This window comes from Lampris incognitus, unplaced genomic scaffold, assembly GCF_029633865.1.
Source record: "Lampris incognitus isolate fLamInc1 unplaced genomic scaffold, fLamInc1.hap2 scaffold_391, whole genome shotgun sequence".
Taxonomy (NCBI): Eukaryota; Metazoa; Chordata; class Actinopteri; order Lampriformes; family Lampridae; genus Lampris; species Lampris incognitus.
The window spans coordinates 11,730-27,481 of NW_026611350.1; the positions used below are offsets into that span (position 1 = coordinate 11,730).

The 15,752-nt window shown below is 43.6% G+C and overlaps 1 protein-coding gene across 1 annotated transcript; it reads left to right on the forward strand.

The window, feature by feature from the left end:
• Positions 1 to 4,587: 4,587 nt before the first annotated feature.
• On the forward strand, positions 4,588 to 15,524 carry gtf3c4 (general transcription factor IIIC, polypeptide 4). Its single transcript, XM_056302053.1, has 5 exons — positions 4,588 to 4,914; positions 11,705 to 13,366; positions 13,496 to 13,626; positions 14,451 to 14,539; positions 15,308 to 15,524. Exons 1-5 carry the CDS (start codon positions 4,588 to 4,590, stop codon positions 15,370 to 15,372), a joined length of 2,274 nt encoding a protein of 757 aa, XP_056158028.1. The 3' UTR covers positions 15,373 to 15,524.
• The last annotated feature ends 228 nt before the right edge of the window (positions 15,525 to 15,752 follow it).

The window sequence follows — 15,752 nt, forward strand, 5'->3', positions numbered from 1 at the left end:
ATCGGCTCGGGGAGCTTGGTCTTGTGGTGTATTGGATCGAGCACTCGGTGCTCGATTGTGTTGGACTGTCACCACTACTGAGTTCTGTAATACACTGGTCGAGCCTAGTAGTGTGTGACGTCTCCGTCAGTAAAGATCAGACTTGTGCCGCATCCTCGTCTCCGTGTACTTATATATAATAGTGATTAAGTTAGTAACCCACGAATAGTAACACTACAATAGTGTACATAAGAGAAGTCACAACAGGTCTGTTGCATCCTGTGGGCCCCGGGACCACGGCCCTGCCTGGCGCTGCGCCCGAGGAGGTAACACCGAGGAGGTAACACCGAGGAGGTAACACCGCCTGGCGTTGACTGTGTTGTTTTTGGTGTCGTCGTGTGGAGTGCGGGGAGGTGTGTGTCGAGGGTGTGTGGCTGGGAGAGCTCGCGTTGGACCGGCTGAGGGAGCCTGGTCTCCCGCGTCCAGTAGGCCCAAGAACCACGGTCCCTGCCCAGACATGTGTCCGAAGAGGAAACGCAGAAGGCGGTCGAACAGGCCGCGGTAGCGGGGCAAGCTAAGCTAACTGCTAGCCCATGCATACCGGTGGCATGTTCGTCGCATTGGACAGTGATTTTTTTCTTAGTTCGGATACATGTGTTAGTTCGGATACATGTGTTAGTTTGGATACATGTGTTAGTTCGGATATGTGTGTTAGTTCGGATACATGTGTTAGTTCGGATACATGTGTTAGTTCGGATATGTGTGTTAGTTTGGATACATGTGTTAGTTCGGATATGTGTGTTAGTTTGGATACATGTGTTAGTTCGGATACATGTGTTAGTTTGGATACATGTGTTAGTTCGGATATGTGTGTTAGTTTGGATATGTGTGTTGTTGTAGTTATTGGATATGTGTTTTGTCTTTGTGTTGCACCGCTGTGGGCTGGGGGAAACAGTATTTTGTTTCATTTCATGAGATAGATAGATAGATAGATAGATAGATAGATAGATAGATAGATAGATAGATAATTCAGTGAGTAAAGTAAATTCTTTATGAGACAGAATACACACACGCACGCACACACACACACACGTATATATATATATATATATATATATATATATATATATATATATATATATATATATATATATAGTAACGACCACGGATGAATCGGGTCGGACCCTTCAGTCGGCTGGTTAACGTTGTCGCTTGCGGATACGGGTTCGCGTCCCGGCTGTGGTGACCGTCTCCCGGACTGCCCCCCGAATTCGCTACATTGGTGTCAGAAGTGGGACGGTGAGACCGTGAGGTCATCGGAAGCGCGTGCGTTGGAAAAAACTGTAATACATAGCAGAAACTTTAATACTGCTATGTATTAAAGTTTTTTTCCCCCACATCGATCTTAATATTCCGGTGCCCGTTTGTTGAGCACTTTTATCAACACCATTGACGGTTTCCGGATTTTTTTTTCTTTTTGAGATATTTTGCCTTTTGGGCCTTTGCCTATTATTGTTGTTTTTTTTTTTTATTACAGTTTTTGCTGCATGTTTTCGCAGTACCTTGTATATTTATATATATATATGTATGTTTATATTTTCAGTATAAGTACTGTTGTGGCTATTAGCTTCCTTATCTTCTTTACTTCTTCAGAATGACTGTGCGCATTCTTTTGAGCGCCATGTTGTGGTGATTGGTCTGTTAAACTGATAACTGCCCCTACAAGTAACGCCTGTTTCACCCACTCGTATCTTCCTGCGGAAGATCTAACTGATGGAAATGCTGCTGACTAAAACAGCTTTTGGGAGCAATTTAGTGTGCAGACTTTACTCCTTCAACCTAGTTTTGTCTTGCACCTGAACATTTTCTGGAGACTTCGCATACTGGGTTCCTCTTCATCCTCGCCTCACACATGTCAGTGATTACAAACAGACTGCCAGCCATACATTATTATAGAGTTTTCTAACTAGAAAGCTAACACGCTCTGGTAATTGTGTGTTTTATTGCACTCCACTGGGAACATGAAATCTCACTGATAAATCCCCGAGGACCTGACTGAGTGGCCCTGGTTCTCAGTTTACAATGAGAAGCTGGAAAAACGCTGAATTAAAAATGAAGGCCTTTGGTTTGGGGATAACACTGAGCTGTATCAACAATTACTTTTCTGCAGCTGAAAGACAAGAACACAGGGATGTCGTCAGTAAAGGATGACAATGAAACACAGCAAAAGGTGAATGTAAAGGTTAATATGGACTGAAAAGCACTGGGGGGCTGAGAGGTTGTCCAACCCAGTTGGACTTGGCCAGTGGTTCCCAACTCCAGCCATCGGGACCCCGAGCACTGCTGGGGGGTTTTTTTGGGTTTTTTTTTTCTTTCATTCTGTCAGGTATCCAGCCACCTAATTATGGAGTCTTCATACCTGGCACAATAAGTGAATACAAATGCCTGCCTGGCAGAATAGCAAACCAGTAGTAGCCAGGGCCTGAGGGACTGAATACAGAACGACTACAAGGTTTTAGGGAGGCTAGGGCAAGGCGGGGGGCAGAAAGAGCCTGGAGCAGTGATATTTAACCATGTGCCATGGGTGGCCATGTCTTTTTAGGGTTTTTTTTTTTTTATCCCAACCTGAAATTACATCAGCTGATTTTATTGATCAGTGCTCCCCTGTCTGGTTGAAGGTGTGCTGGCCAGTACAATCAGCTGGGGTAGTGTTTGGTTTTAGATAAAACTCGCCGTATGCACTTGGCCATTCATGGCACATACAGTAGTTGAATACCACAGGTGTAGGGGGAAGGCTTGTAAGTTTAAAAGTGGGATTCAGGCGTCCAGCAAAAGTGCTAAAAACAGCATTTTGACAGTAAAGTCTGTATGGTGCTGACCACCGTTCACTATTCATATACTGGGAAAGAACAGCAAGGTGCCTCAAAGTCCCATAATATGGTATTAACCAAGCCAAAGTCCCAACACATGCGCTGAGGCCTCCTCGCCTGGCCCTTTGTAAAGTATACTGTAAACAGTAGATAGCCTTACTCACTAATGATGAAATTAATTTGCACCTGCTTCAAACAAGAAAACCAATTATTGCTTAAAAAATTTCAATATACGTCCTCCTTTGTAGGAAATACATAAACAGTGGTATGAGACATGGTCCAGTGACTTGAACGTGGGTGTAAATGGAATGTTTCTACTAGGATGCCAAACTTTACTGTGGACCCCTCTGATAGTGTGCATATGACACAATGATTCACGAAATATCAGTAGTATTGATTAGTTTTAAAAGCAGGAAACTGATTTCAGGTCATTTTATTCTGTACCTGATTACTGGTAATAATGAGAACATATGTCTGGGAATGTCTTCCTTGCCCCGGTGCACTTAAATAATGTTAAGTAATGTTCAAGTCGATTCTGGCACCCACGAATGTATCCCAACTTTTTTCATTCAGCCACACACAGATTAACTGAAACTTTTCTGTTTACACCAGAATATTTCAAAGTAATTTCTATCAAGTATTTTCATTGCAATGCTTTACACCTATGTTTAATTTACACAATTTAAACATCTTATTTAAGTGGTATCTTGGCTGGCACAAATTTAAAACCGGAAGTATGGAGGAAAATGTTGAGTAGGCTACTATCTCCACATGAATTTACCCTGAATTTACCATATAATCAGTGGTCTGTAACATCTGTGAACATCACCACAACATCCCTTTCCATAGCTACGTGGATGATACATAGCTGTACCTGTCATTTAAACCTCTAGACACCAGCAAACTAGCTTCACTACATAGCTGCCTATGTGACATAAATAGCTGGATGTCCCAAAATGTCTTAAAATTTAATTCTGGCAAGACAGAAGTTCTCATCATTGACCCTGAACACATCTCAAAACAAATACAACCACTTCTTGGCCCGTCACTCCCAACATAAAGTCAGCTACAAAAAAACATGAGTGTTTTCTGGATTGTAATCTAAACCTGGAGCAACATGGGGAAAAAAAGTAGTCCAGCCGTGTTTTTACCAACTGAGGAACAGCTCCAGAATTAGATCAAGTTCTGACCTTCAGCAACGCAGATAAAATTACACATGTTCTACACCCCCCCCTCAGTTACTGTACCACCTTGTTAAAATCAAGCAATGAAGCAGCCCCAAACTGATAAAAATTCAGCAAGTAGACTAAACCAAAACAATTTAGACTATTAAAACTATTAAACCATTAAAACTATTTTTATTTTTTAATTATTCATTATTCATATCATTTATGTATTTGTTTATATATTTATTATTTATATTTTTAACTATTAAAACAATTTAGACAATTAAAACAATTTAGACTAGACCAAAACAAGGCAATTTTCACACATTACACCGATCCTGGCTTCGCTGCACAGAGCAGTATTGAATAAAATGACGTAGACATCGAGTTATCATCATTTTACAGCTTTCCCAGCTCGTTCGCTCTCTCCAAGCCAATCGACGCAAGTCCTTATTCTCCTCCACCCACCAAAACAGGAAAGAGAAAAAAAATATCCAAAATACAGCGTGCTCGCGAGCACGCCGTACACGCTTCCGCTTCCGTTGCTGACGCAGCTTCCGGTAGACGAAGAAATGGCGACCTCGGGTCAACACTCTTCACCGTCCGCGACTTTTTCAGAAGCTCTGCTAGAAAGGGTCGCGCTGAAGGTAGAGCCGGATTTTGAAGATGAGTCCGACACGACGCTAGGGCCCATGGTGAAACGCTACCCTGTTATAAACCTGATGGCGCCCATCAGCGGACTTCAGCCAATTATTTGGTCGCAGGATCACCGGTTGTCCGCCTCGACTACATCTGCCATTTCAGTGATGGAGCTTGTGTGCGACGTCCTCACTACCAAAACAGACCTGACAATGCACAGAACTTCAGTCAGGATACCGGACGAAGTTATGCATTTGCAGGTAACGTTGATGTTTACGCCTTTATTAAGCTCTCCACGGCCACTGTACAGCGGCGGGGCGGGGGGTGGGGGTGGGGGGGGCGTGTTTATTTACCATTGTTCGCTGCGCCAGTCGGCGGAGACGAGGGCTCAGCCGCGTGTCGTGTCGCGTGCTGGTCTAAGTATATGGTGAGCTGGCGTTTAGAAGTGTTAGCGTTTGAATCTGTGGCGGTACACCAGCTAGCCCCGCATGTGGCCTCAGCTCTTCGTTAGCCTCTGTTACCCTGACATCCAAGCTTACCATAGGCGGGCTGTTAAGAATGACTCAATAAGGGGGCGCCCCGGTGGCACATCTGGTAGAGCGCGTATCACGCAAAGCTGAGTCCTTACCGCAGCGCCCTGGGTTCGAGCACGACCCGGGCCCCTTGCTCCGTGTCAGCCCCTCTCGCTCCCCCTGCGTTTGCTGTCTCTCTCTCTACTATCGCTATCAGATAACGAACATGCTAAAATAATAACCCAAAATAAAAAGCACAAGTGGTTGAAAACGGATTAATAAACACCTTTTGGTTTGTTTGTAATAGCCACCTGTGGTAAGCTTGTGTGACTGGATCTCAAGGTAACAACACAAGGGTTATGAAGAGCTGACGTTAGACATGGCCCTATGTACTGTATACCAACTTACATGGTATCAAAAGTGGTGGGCTTGTTGACTTACCTCAGCAGGCGAGTTGCATTGCTACCTAACTCAGACCAGTAGCGCTAATAATAATAATAATAACAAACTTTATTTATTTCGCACCTTTCTGAACAATGTTACAAGGTGCCTTACACAACAGGATAAAATAATGTACAGCCAAGATAAAACAACAAAATACAATAGAAATATAGGACGTAATGCCAGACAGGGAGGGTTCAACGTTAATGTTTTTTTTCACTTGTCGGGCAAGTGGGTCAGAAATCTACTTGCCCGGAGTCAGTTTTTACTTGCCCCTACACAAATTGTTTTATTTTAGTAAATGAAACACAACAAGGACATAGTGTGTCATAGATACGTAGCAATAAACATTCTTGCATATCGAAAATGGTATGACCCATTCCCCTGTCCATCTGTCCATCCTTCTCCCCAGAGATAGACTCATTATCTGTGAGTGATTGAGTGAGTGAACTTAACCGCATGTGAGGGAAAGAACAGGCTATGCTTTGCAGCTAAAAACCTAAAGAAACCATACAAATACAAATCTTAATTACACCGACGTGCTCTCTGCCCTACTGACAGCCATCTTTGTACAACACACTCCACATCGACATTGGCAACTGCTGGCCCCTCGGTGCTAATGTATAGCTGCTTCCACAATATTTCAGCTGAAAGGTTGCTCCGCCAGTCTGTTTTAATGCGCTTCATGGCATTGAAGCCACACTCACAGGCAGCGGTAGTGAGAGCACGAGGATCAGCTCAACCACCATCAGCAGGACGGGGAAGCTCTGCAGCCTATCAGGGTCTGTTAAAAAGTCTGCCCATACCTTGCTTTGTTGGACCTGGGGCAGCGCTTTGATCACCGCTTTTGTGCTTGGCCATTCCTGGTGCCTTGCCTGACCTTTGTTACAAGCCCATCCTATCCAGTGTCATCACAGACCCCTCTGCTCCATAACTGGCCAGGTCTGCCTCCTCTCCTCCCTCGGGTCCAACAAACTCGCAGCTACCTGAAGAATCGTGTCACTCCAGGTCCTTGAAATGGCTCCTCATGCTTTTGATGACTGCATCAAGGAGTTGGCTTTTCAGTCTATTAACATAAAATTTTAATTTAAATAGTTTGCTTCAAAGGCAGGGACAATATTCAGTTAAAACATGTCACGCAGTGAACACGATTGAGTGAGCCCTTTTATGAACAACAGGCTAACTGAACTATATCAACAAATGCTCTTATTTTCCCTTTTTCCATTTGCTACCTGTCAAATCTACCCCTGCTCTCCTGGCTAAAGCTGTGGAGCTGCACTGCGTGGAACAGGCCCTCTGTGGAGTCCTGAAGAAAGCCTTGAAGGTTCTCTCCAGCTGCTGAGTGCATGCTTGTGAGCATGAGCAGTGCAGTCTCAAAGGCCTGTAAGGCCTTGGGGAGTGTAACATTGTCTTCCTGAAGCTTCAGACTTAGACTGAAAAGAATAACAATGTCACTAATACTAACACTACACTATACTAATCACTCAAAACAATACAGAGGAGAAAAAAAAACACGAAAAAAACGGACCAGCTCAAAACTTTTAGGATATCCTGTACCAGGATCATTAACAGAAGGTGGCTGTAGTCCTTCAAGGTCGATTATGTCTGCACCGGCAGATCTGGAAAAAGCGCACACATCACAGTTCAATATGAAAATACAACCCAGTAATGCAAATGCAAATTGAAAAATAGTTGACTCTTTGCCACCGCAATGACTTGCCTGGTTTCAATGGTGTTCTCCATATGTGCCAACACCACAGCATAGTCCTTCATGAGGGTCTGAAGAGTTCTGTCCATCTGCGGGAGCCACCTTGTTCCCCCCAGATTGATCGGCTTCCAGATCTTGTGCTGGAGGACACCACTTAGCGCTTTGAGCTCTCTCTCCAGGCTTTGGGCGAATAGTGGTCCTGTTTGTAGAGGCCTTTGAGGAGCTCAGTCACCTGTATGAAGAAAAGGATAAATTAGTATAGGCAATAAAACATTACTGGGTTAAACATAAATTAATTTCAAATTTATTCATGCAGTAACAATTAGTTTCTTCATTCTGTCATCCCTGTTTCCGGCATCGATGGCTGCCAGTTCTAGTCCATGGGCAAAGCACTGGATGTTAATGAGGTGGGGGACTTCTTCCCGGAGTAGAGTAGAGACCCTACCCCCTAAAGCCTCCTGACCATCACTAAGGGTCCATCGGATCTGAAGCCGACGAACTTCTGCTTCCACTCTGGGAGGCCAACTTTCTGAAATACTGTTTACAGAGTGACAAGGTTATAAATTATGTCCATTTTTTTAACTACCCTCAAACATCTATTTATGAAACAGCAAAACTTCATCAACAAATGTTTCCTCAAATGAGTTTAAAACTTAACTTACCAGCATTAACAGCTGCACCTTGTCCGATAGCAGTGGCATGGTGGCGTTCTCCTGCCAAGGACACATTCTTTGGCTCCCCATCTTTCAGGATCCTGACATAAACTCCCTCAAGGTCACGGATGCTCACATCAGTGGCAGAGTCTGCCAGGACATTGAGGAACTGGGCAGCTCTTAGATCCTCCAAGAATGGTTCCCAAAGGTCATCAAATATAACCATGGCAAATCTCAAGAGAGACAAATGGGTAGCTTTCATGAATCCTAATAGAATTCCCAGTCTGTCACTCACAACATTTAATCAAAATTCATTCAGCTACCATTGTTTTTAAATCATAGCCATACAACATTTATAGAATAGTAAAGAAGTTGACCAAACCTAAGCCCCGCACACACACACACACTTCGTAAACCTTACACATACAATTCATTTTCTATGGACAAAATACAAAATCAACCTTTTCTGTGTTTTAATAATGTGAGTACCATATATGGTGTTGTTAATTGCCCATTACCTTTTCATAGTTGTGATTTGGTCGAATCTTAAGCTGTTCATGAGACCAGTTGTAAAATCACCAGTTTGATCATTAACAAATATTTTTATGGAAAACACAAAACGCCAAACCATAGAAAATGAACTGCGAGTGCCAGGTTTGACTGACAGAATTATAAATAGTGTAATATTAGATAGATATTTGCCTTCGACAAGCCATGTCGGTGTGGTACTGCGTCGCAGGTCAATCCCATTCTTGTGTTGAAGAGCACTCACTGGAGTACGCAGTGAACGGCTGCGTGTTTGTTTTTTATTTAAACATGATACACTGTGGTGATCAGTTTAGCTACTTCCTGACTTGCCTCAGCATTCGTGTTTTGTACAAGCACAGGTGTCACGGCACGATCTTCTCGGGGTAAATATTTGGTTGATGCTAGATCCAACGGGGTGTAGGCATGGAAGTAGATGTGATTGGTTGTTGCGTCGGCCAATAGACAGCGCGGAACCTTGAAGCGCACTGACTGCCAGACCGACAGACAGAGCAATAGTTGGGGCGAATTAAGTTAACAGTTAGCTAGTTTAGTTAGGAACAGTAGAATGACGCTAGACGCAGGTCAGGCCTTGGGCCCTCGCACCTTTACTAACCAACTCCATGTCAACGTGGATTGTAAAAAACACACAGCTAAATAACTATAAAGCTAGCATTAAACAATGCTAGCTAGCAACATAATCCTTGACGTCATATGTAGTCAAAGGACCCCGAGTCGATGTTTCGGTGCGCATCGTTTGTTTCAAGTCAGTGCGCTTCAAGGTTCCGCACTGTCTATTGGCCGACGCAACATCCAATCACGTCTACTTCCGTGCCTACACCCCATTGGATCTAGCATCAACCTGAATATTTTCCCGGCTAAGGCCCCCTTGTTGCATTTTTAGGTAGCCAACGTTCTGCCCATTTAAAATGATCGCGAAACATAGCCTTTGTGGCAAAATAACGTTAATTTTATTTTTATACATAATGAAAATATTATTCAACCCTGATGCAATCAAGTTTGTTCGTCAGTTTGTTAGTCAGTCTATGTCCTGGCTATATTACTGCAAGGTATATAACACGTGATATTCTGTATGTAGTGTTCGCTGTCAATCAGAGGAAGCAATAACTTAATAACCAATCAATCTCCTGTTGCTGGGTGGAGTCACGAATCACTATGGTCACACCGGGTATAAATACAGCAAGTTGTCGGCAGCCCTCTTCGCTGCCATGCAAGCCGGATGCTCTCAGCTCTTGTTATGCCACTCCAGCAATGTTTTTCCCAAACTTGACGTGACTTTGAAAAACGACACCGCTTTATCCGCCTTACTCTCCAATACCCGGCATACTGTGCAATACATAGTTTGAGTTTTGCCCACATACTCAAATGCAACCCAACTAAACTCCTGTTTCCAGGATAATTGAAATACTCTCTTGCGCTTCAGTTAATAAATTTCGTCTTTATCTGCTGCCATTTTCTCGTGAGCGAAAAGTCTGACAGCCACGCATCACATAAGTAGCCTTCTTGAATTCTTGATTGGCATACAGCGTGTGCCAGTATTCTCCGATGCATGCAAGGGGAGGGGCTATACTGTGCCAGAGAATGAGACATAATTTATGATGCGACGATGATCGGAAAAATGATCGAAACATTTTTATTTATTTATTTATTTATTTATTTATTTTAACCGCTTGGCCGATAGGGCAAGTGAGTTGCTAGAGTTACTAGCCCGACGTGGCATTTTACTTGCCCTGGGCAATCGGGCATTCCTTACTGTTGAACCATGCCAGATCCACTCCTTCAAACGAGGCAAAACACTGTCATAATTAAAACGAAGAGAATTAGAGCTGATAAAACAAGTATTATGATAAAAACAATCAAAATAAGGTGATGAAAGAAAAATATAAAGAATTAATAATGTAAAATTATAAAAGTATAAGGTATAAAAGAATAAATAAAAATTGGGCAACAATGAATTTACTATAAAAAAAAGCCTTCCTATAAAAGTAAGTTTGAAGAAGTGATTTAAAGGAAGGCAGTGAGTTTGCAGCCTAATTTCCTCAGGTAGGGATTTCCAGAGCTGTGGGACTCTTACAGAAAACACCCGGTCGCCTTTAGTAAGGAGGCTGGCTGAGGGAACAGTTAAAAAGGACATGCCTGAGGCGCGCAGGCAGCGACCAGGCCCATGGGGCGTGAGTAAATCAGTGATACATGTAGGAGCGAGGCCATGTGGGGCTTTAAAAGTAATTCGGAAAAGTTTAAAATCAATCCTATACCTAACAGGTAGCCAGTGAAGCATTGCAAGAATGGGAGTGATGTGTTCATGTCTCTTGGAATTTGTTAACAGTCTGGCAGCTGAGTTTTGGACGAGCTGGAGAAGGGAGATAGACTTTTGACTGAATACAGGGCGTTACAATAATCCAGACGTGATGAGATGAATGCATGGATGACTTTTTTAAGGTCTGTTTGGGAGAAAATGTTTAACTTCTGTGATGTTCCTAATTTGGAGAAAGCAAGACTGTACTACCTTGGTGATTTGTGGGTCAAAAAAGACACCCAAATTGCAGGCAGAGTGTTAAACATTGGAGGACAGGTTCCCTAGACTCTTTTCCAGGTCGCCAGTAAGGTTAGAGGGGGCCAAATGAAAGGACCCCAGATTTGGACTCATTGAGATGGAGGAAGTTTTGTGACATCCAGCACTTAATAGCAAGGTCTTAAATCCTTATACCAAAACATCAGCATTATCATGGAGGAATAGTTTGATGTCAGGCTTCTTTCCTCCTGGATTGCCAAAATTTGCTTTTTGGTCTTCCTCTTACAAAACTGTTTGAAATATTGGAGTTAATAGAAATGCTGCCAGTATGGCAGATGGGCAGAAAGTTTCCTTATCGAATTCCTAGGTATAATCCACCCCTCATTAGAAGGGAAGTCATATCGGCAATGGAAGAACGCCGCCATGCCATCCAGGCATTTCCATCTGTTTAACAATAGTTAAAATTCCTTGCTGCTTAACAGCTTTTGTTTTATGACACCTTATAGCTGAAAAACAGCATTACGAATTATCAGTACCATTAACTAGTGCAAATACTAACATGCTTTTCACCCTCATTTCACTGAACCATGGGTTAAGGTGGTATTTGTCTTAATTTACAAGGTTATTGAACTTTTTACTTAATAGCCTGTTTTCTACAACTCTTGTCTCTTTTTTTAGGTGGGACCAGAAGACGAGATGTCTGCAGCTAGAGCAATGTTTTCTTCTCACCCAGACCCAGCAATCAATCAGGCATTTGTGACTGACAGAGGGATGAACCCAAGTGTAGGTATGCACAAGGGAATAAAGTACACAAGCTGGTCTCCATTAGGTTGTGATTCTAGTGGACGTTGTCTCCTTGCTTGTCTAACACTTGATCACAGACTGACCATTCATAAGAGCTTCAAGCGTCTAGCATGGACCACCCTGGTAGATCTCACCCATAGGTATGGTGACAGGCTGGAATGCCGTGGATACGCCAGAAAAGATAGCAAACCACCCAAGGACAACCTGTACAACCTGCAAGAGATGCAGCGCAGATACCGTATGCAGACTCCAATTAGGATGGAGTGGTCCAGTATCTACACCATCAAACAACTCCTGGAAGATAACACATGTGTTGAGATGGAGATGCTCCTGTTGGCTGTTCTAATGGAAAATGGGGACCTGGTCCTGTGGAAGTTCCAACTACCGTGTGAGAGCCAGGCTGATGTGACTTTCTATGACATCATCGAATCAGATGTGGACAGACCGAGTGACCTGGCTTGGTGGGAATACGACAACACAGATCGCCGAATGAGTGGCCTCATTGTGGGCAGTGAGGTGGGACCTGTCAAGATCATGCCTGTCAAGATGTCGGCAGTGAAAGGTTACTTCACACTTAAACAACCCGTTGTGCTGTGGCAGGAGGTTGATGAGATTCCAGTTGAAAACATCAAATGTGTCCCAATTTACCACCCAATCCATAAGACCAACTGCAGCCTTGTAGTTGCCACAAGAAGCTGTTATGTGTTTTGGTGCTTGCTAATGATCTCTCGAGCGGGGTTAAGTGTCCATAATGCTCACATTGCAGGTTTACATGCACTTCCCATTGTGTCTTTAGCCGTCACAAGACAGTGTGTGATAGTGTATACCTGCTCTATGGATGGTGAAATTAAGAAACTAACTCCTAGCTTCACCGAAACGACAATGTTCTTCAAGCAGGAAATTGTTTTGGAGCCTGAAAGCTTTCCAGATCGGCGAATGTTTGGTATTACGGTGAGTTATAATGGAGCCTTAATTGCTCTAGCCAGCACACAAGCCATGGTTGGTGGTCACCATCCAGTTGAAAGAAACTACCAAATTGACTTTGTAACCCTGAAAACGCCATCACAAGCAGCAACACTGCTGCTGAAATCTCCCTGCCAGAACCTGTACAAGCAGGCAGATCTATTGGAACTAGTGAGATGGAAGGTGGTGAAAGACAGGTGCGTCCCTTCATACCTGCAGGATGCGATTGACAGGAAGATCCAGGAATCAGACAGTCTCTACTTCTGGCGCTTCAGGCTCTTCCTGGCACGTGTTCTCTATCGATGTCTTCAGAGTGGTTCTGTTCCCCGGTTGAAACCCACACATGCCAACATAATGGAGGAAATGCCTATGGTGAAGAGGGAGAACATGGATGAGGACCTTCTTGAGGTGAATGCTACAGTTACTGCTACAGAGGCCCACCTGATCAGGGCACACATGAAGAAGGTTCTGGGGGTGGTGTATCTCAACATCTGGACTGCTGTGAACACTAGCATCCCCACCTGTGGCATAGTTGAATACCTCTCCAGAGATCAAGGCGACAGGGCAGTTGAGGTAAAGATCATTGTCAAATATTGAATTTTTTCCTGTGTAGAGTTCCAGTTGGTATACATGTTTTCTTGTAAGTTATATTTTGATATGCTGCCCATTCTGTTGGGCTTTCTTTTTCTGTTTTTGTTACAGGTCCTGACTGGCCACATCAGGAAAAAAATGAACAAGCAGACATTTCAAGAGTACTGCAGCCTATGTGACAAGGTCCTACCCTTCACAGACCATAATCAAGCAACGTGTGAAAATGGCCACATGTGGCTCAGGTACAGATAAATTGCCTAAGCTCAATCTCTTGACATCAGTCTACACACCCAAAACGCTAAGCCCATTCAAGCTATTTGCATATTAGGAAATCTGGTGTCATACCAGAAGACTAGCTTTTAGACTCTACACTTAAGTTTGATATTTGGCTATGAATGAAATGTGAAATGACTCCACTTGATTTTCAGAACACTATGAAGTGTCCTAGTCCCCCCCCCCCCTTTTTTTTCTACCCAATTGTACCCGGCCAATTAACCCACTCTTCCGGGCTGTCCCGGTCGCTGCTCCAACCCCCTCTGCCGATCTGGGGAGGGCTGCAGACTATAACATGCCTCCTCCGATACATGTGGAGTCGCCAGCCACTTCTTTTCACCTGACAGTGGGGAGTTTCGCCAGGGTGACGTAGCACGTGGGAGGATCACGCTATTCCCCCCAGTTCCCCCTCCCCCCCGCACAGGCACCCCAACCGACCAGAGGAGGTGCTAGAGCAGCGACCAGGACACATACCACATCCGGCTTCCCACCCGTGGACACGGCCAACCAAGCCGGAGGTAACACGGGGATTCGATCCTGCGATCCCCATGTTGGTAGGCAATGGAATAGGCCGCCACGCTACCCGGACACCCGTGTCCTAGTTTTGATATTTACCATCTCTCCAAAAATATCACCTCAGCATTCTCCCATTGTCTGACTGGTCTTAAATGAAACACAATGCCCCTTGTGGACACAAATGTACAACAACCCATACCCTTTACAGTTTCTGAGCCATAGCTGTGTGCACATATCTATCTTGGCCAGCTGTCTGATTGCTCTCTCTCTGTCTCAGGTGTGTGCTGTCATACAAGACCTGCCAGAATCTGACGTTCAGACGCTGCACCCTACTTGATAGTGTCGCTAGACTTCCAGGGCCTGAAGGTAAGCGCCACATCTCTCCACCTCCATTTCAATCAGCTCTGCTACCTCTTCAGCTCCTGTATTCATCCCACTAAGCCACTCAAATCATTGCTTGACACTTGGATTTCACCCCATAAGAAGGCAAATATTAAAGATTAGCGCTAATTCTTAATAGTGTCCTTTGTTATAACGCGGTACTCTTCTTTTCACGGCTTTAAAAAAACATTTTGGTCTCATTTATTGGAAAAATTAATTGCTACCATAGCACTAATGCAGCCATAAATCCTGGTGGTCATTGTACTCCTTTGTGTCTATTTGACTTGACCACAGTACAAACGTGAATAAATTGTATTCCACCCGTGCCAATTTTATATGGGTTCATGGTACTGTTCTTTTGCAAACCAAACAGATATGGTGAGTGCAAGCAATGGGTTTCTGACTACCTGTGCTCTCTGTACTTTTTTTTCCAGTGTAATTTACATTCATCCTTTTGCCCAATTTGGAGTTTATTTAATGACTTGGCTAGGCTTGTCGTAACATGTTCTGTCATCTGATTTGTAATCTCTTGTGTACAAAAGCACAGGGACCCTTAAACAAGGTCCTTCAGGTGTTTCTGAGCCTTTGGGATTAAAAAGGTAACAAGGCCCGGGCTGTGTTGTCCTCAACATAAAATAGCTGAATATAAATCCCTAGCACTTGGACCTATACACTAGTTTTCGTCTGACCTTTTAGTTTTTTATAAAGCTACCGTTGGTTAGTACAAACCAAGTGATTTTTTTCTCTTCTCAGAGCCAGAGTGGATTAAGAAGCTTCTGCAAGCCCCCTGTACATTCTGTGACTCTCCACTGATCTAAGACCGCAAAGAAACCTCAGGGAACAGATGGGTGTCCTTTCTGCGCTAGTGCCATCTTCTGACACTGGGTCCAATTTTGTCAGTTAGACAAAGCCAATACCTAGAACTTTTTTTTTTATTTGTGTCTCGATGTATTTCACAATAAAGTATTCATTCTCAGATTTGTGTTCTGTATTTACTACATAGTATTGGTGGTAGGGGTGTCATGGCCGGATATGCTGCAATGTGTGCCCTAGAAACCTTTGGGGTGAAGGAAAACCATTTCATTGCAAAGTCCGTTTTCCACTAAAATTAAGTGACAATTTGGATTTTTGTGTTTTTGTTTTTGTGCAAGGTAGAAGTTGGGTTATTGCGTGGCTCCTCCAGTACACTTCAGGTGAT

Bases quoted from the DNA above. Each gene is read 5' to 3' on its own strand.
- gtf3c4 (XM_056302053.1), top strand. From the start codon at position 4,588: ATGGCGACCTCGGGTCAACACTCTTCACCGTCCGCGACTTTTTCAGAA. The intron at 4,915-11,704 runs GTAACGTTGATG...CTCTTTTTTTAG, and splicing joins ACGAAGTTATGCATTTGCAG to GTGGGACCAGAAGACGAGAT. The intron at 14,540-15,307 runs GTAAGCGCCACA...TTCTCTTCTCAG, and splicing joins TAGACTTCCAGGGCCTGAAG to AGCCAGAGTGGATTAAGAAG.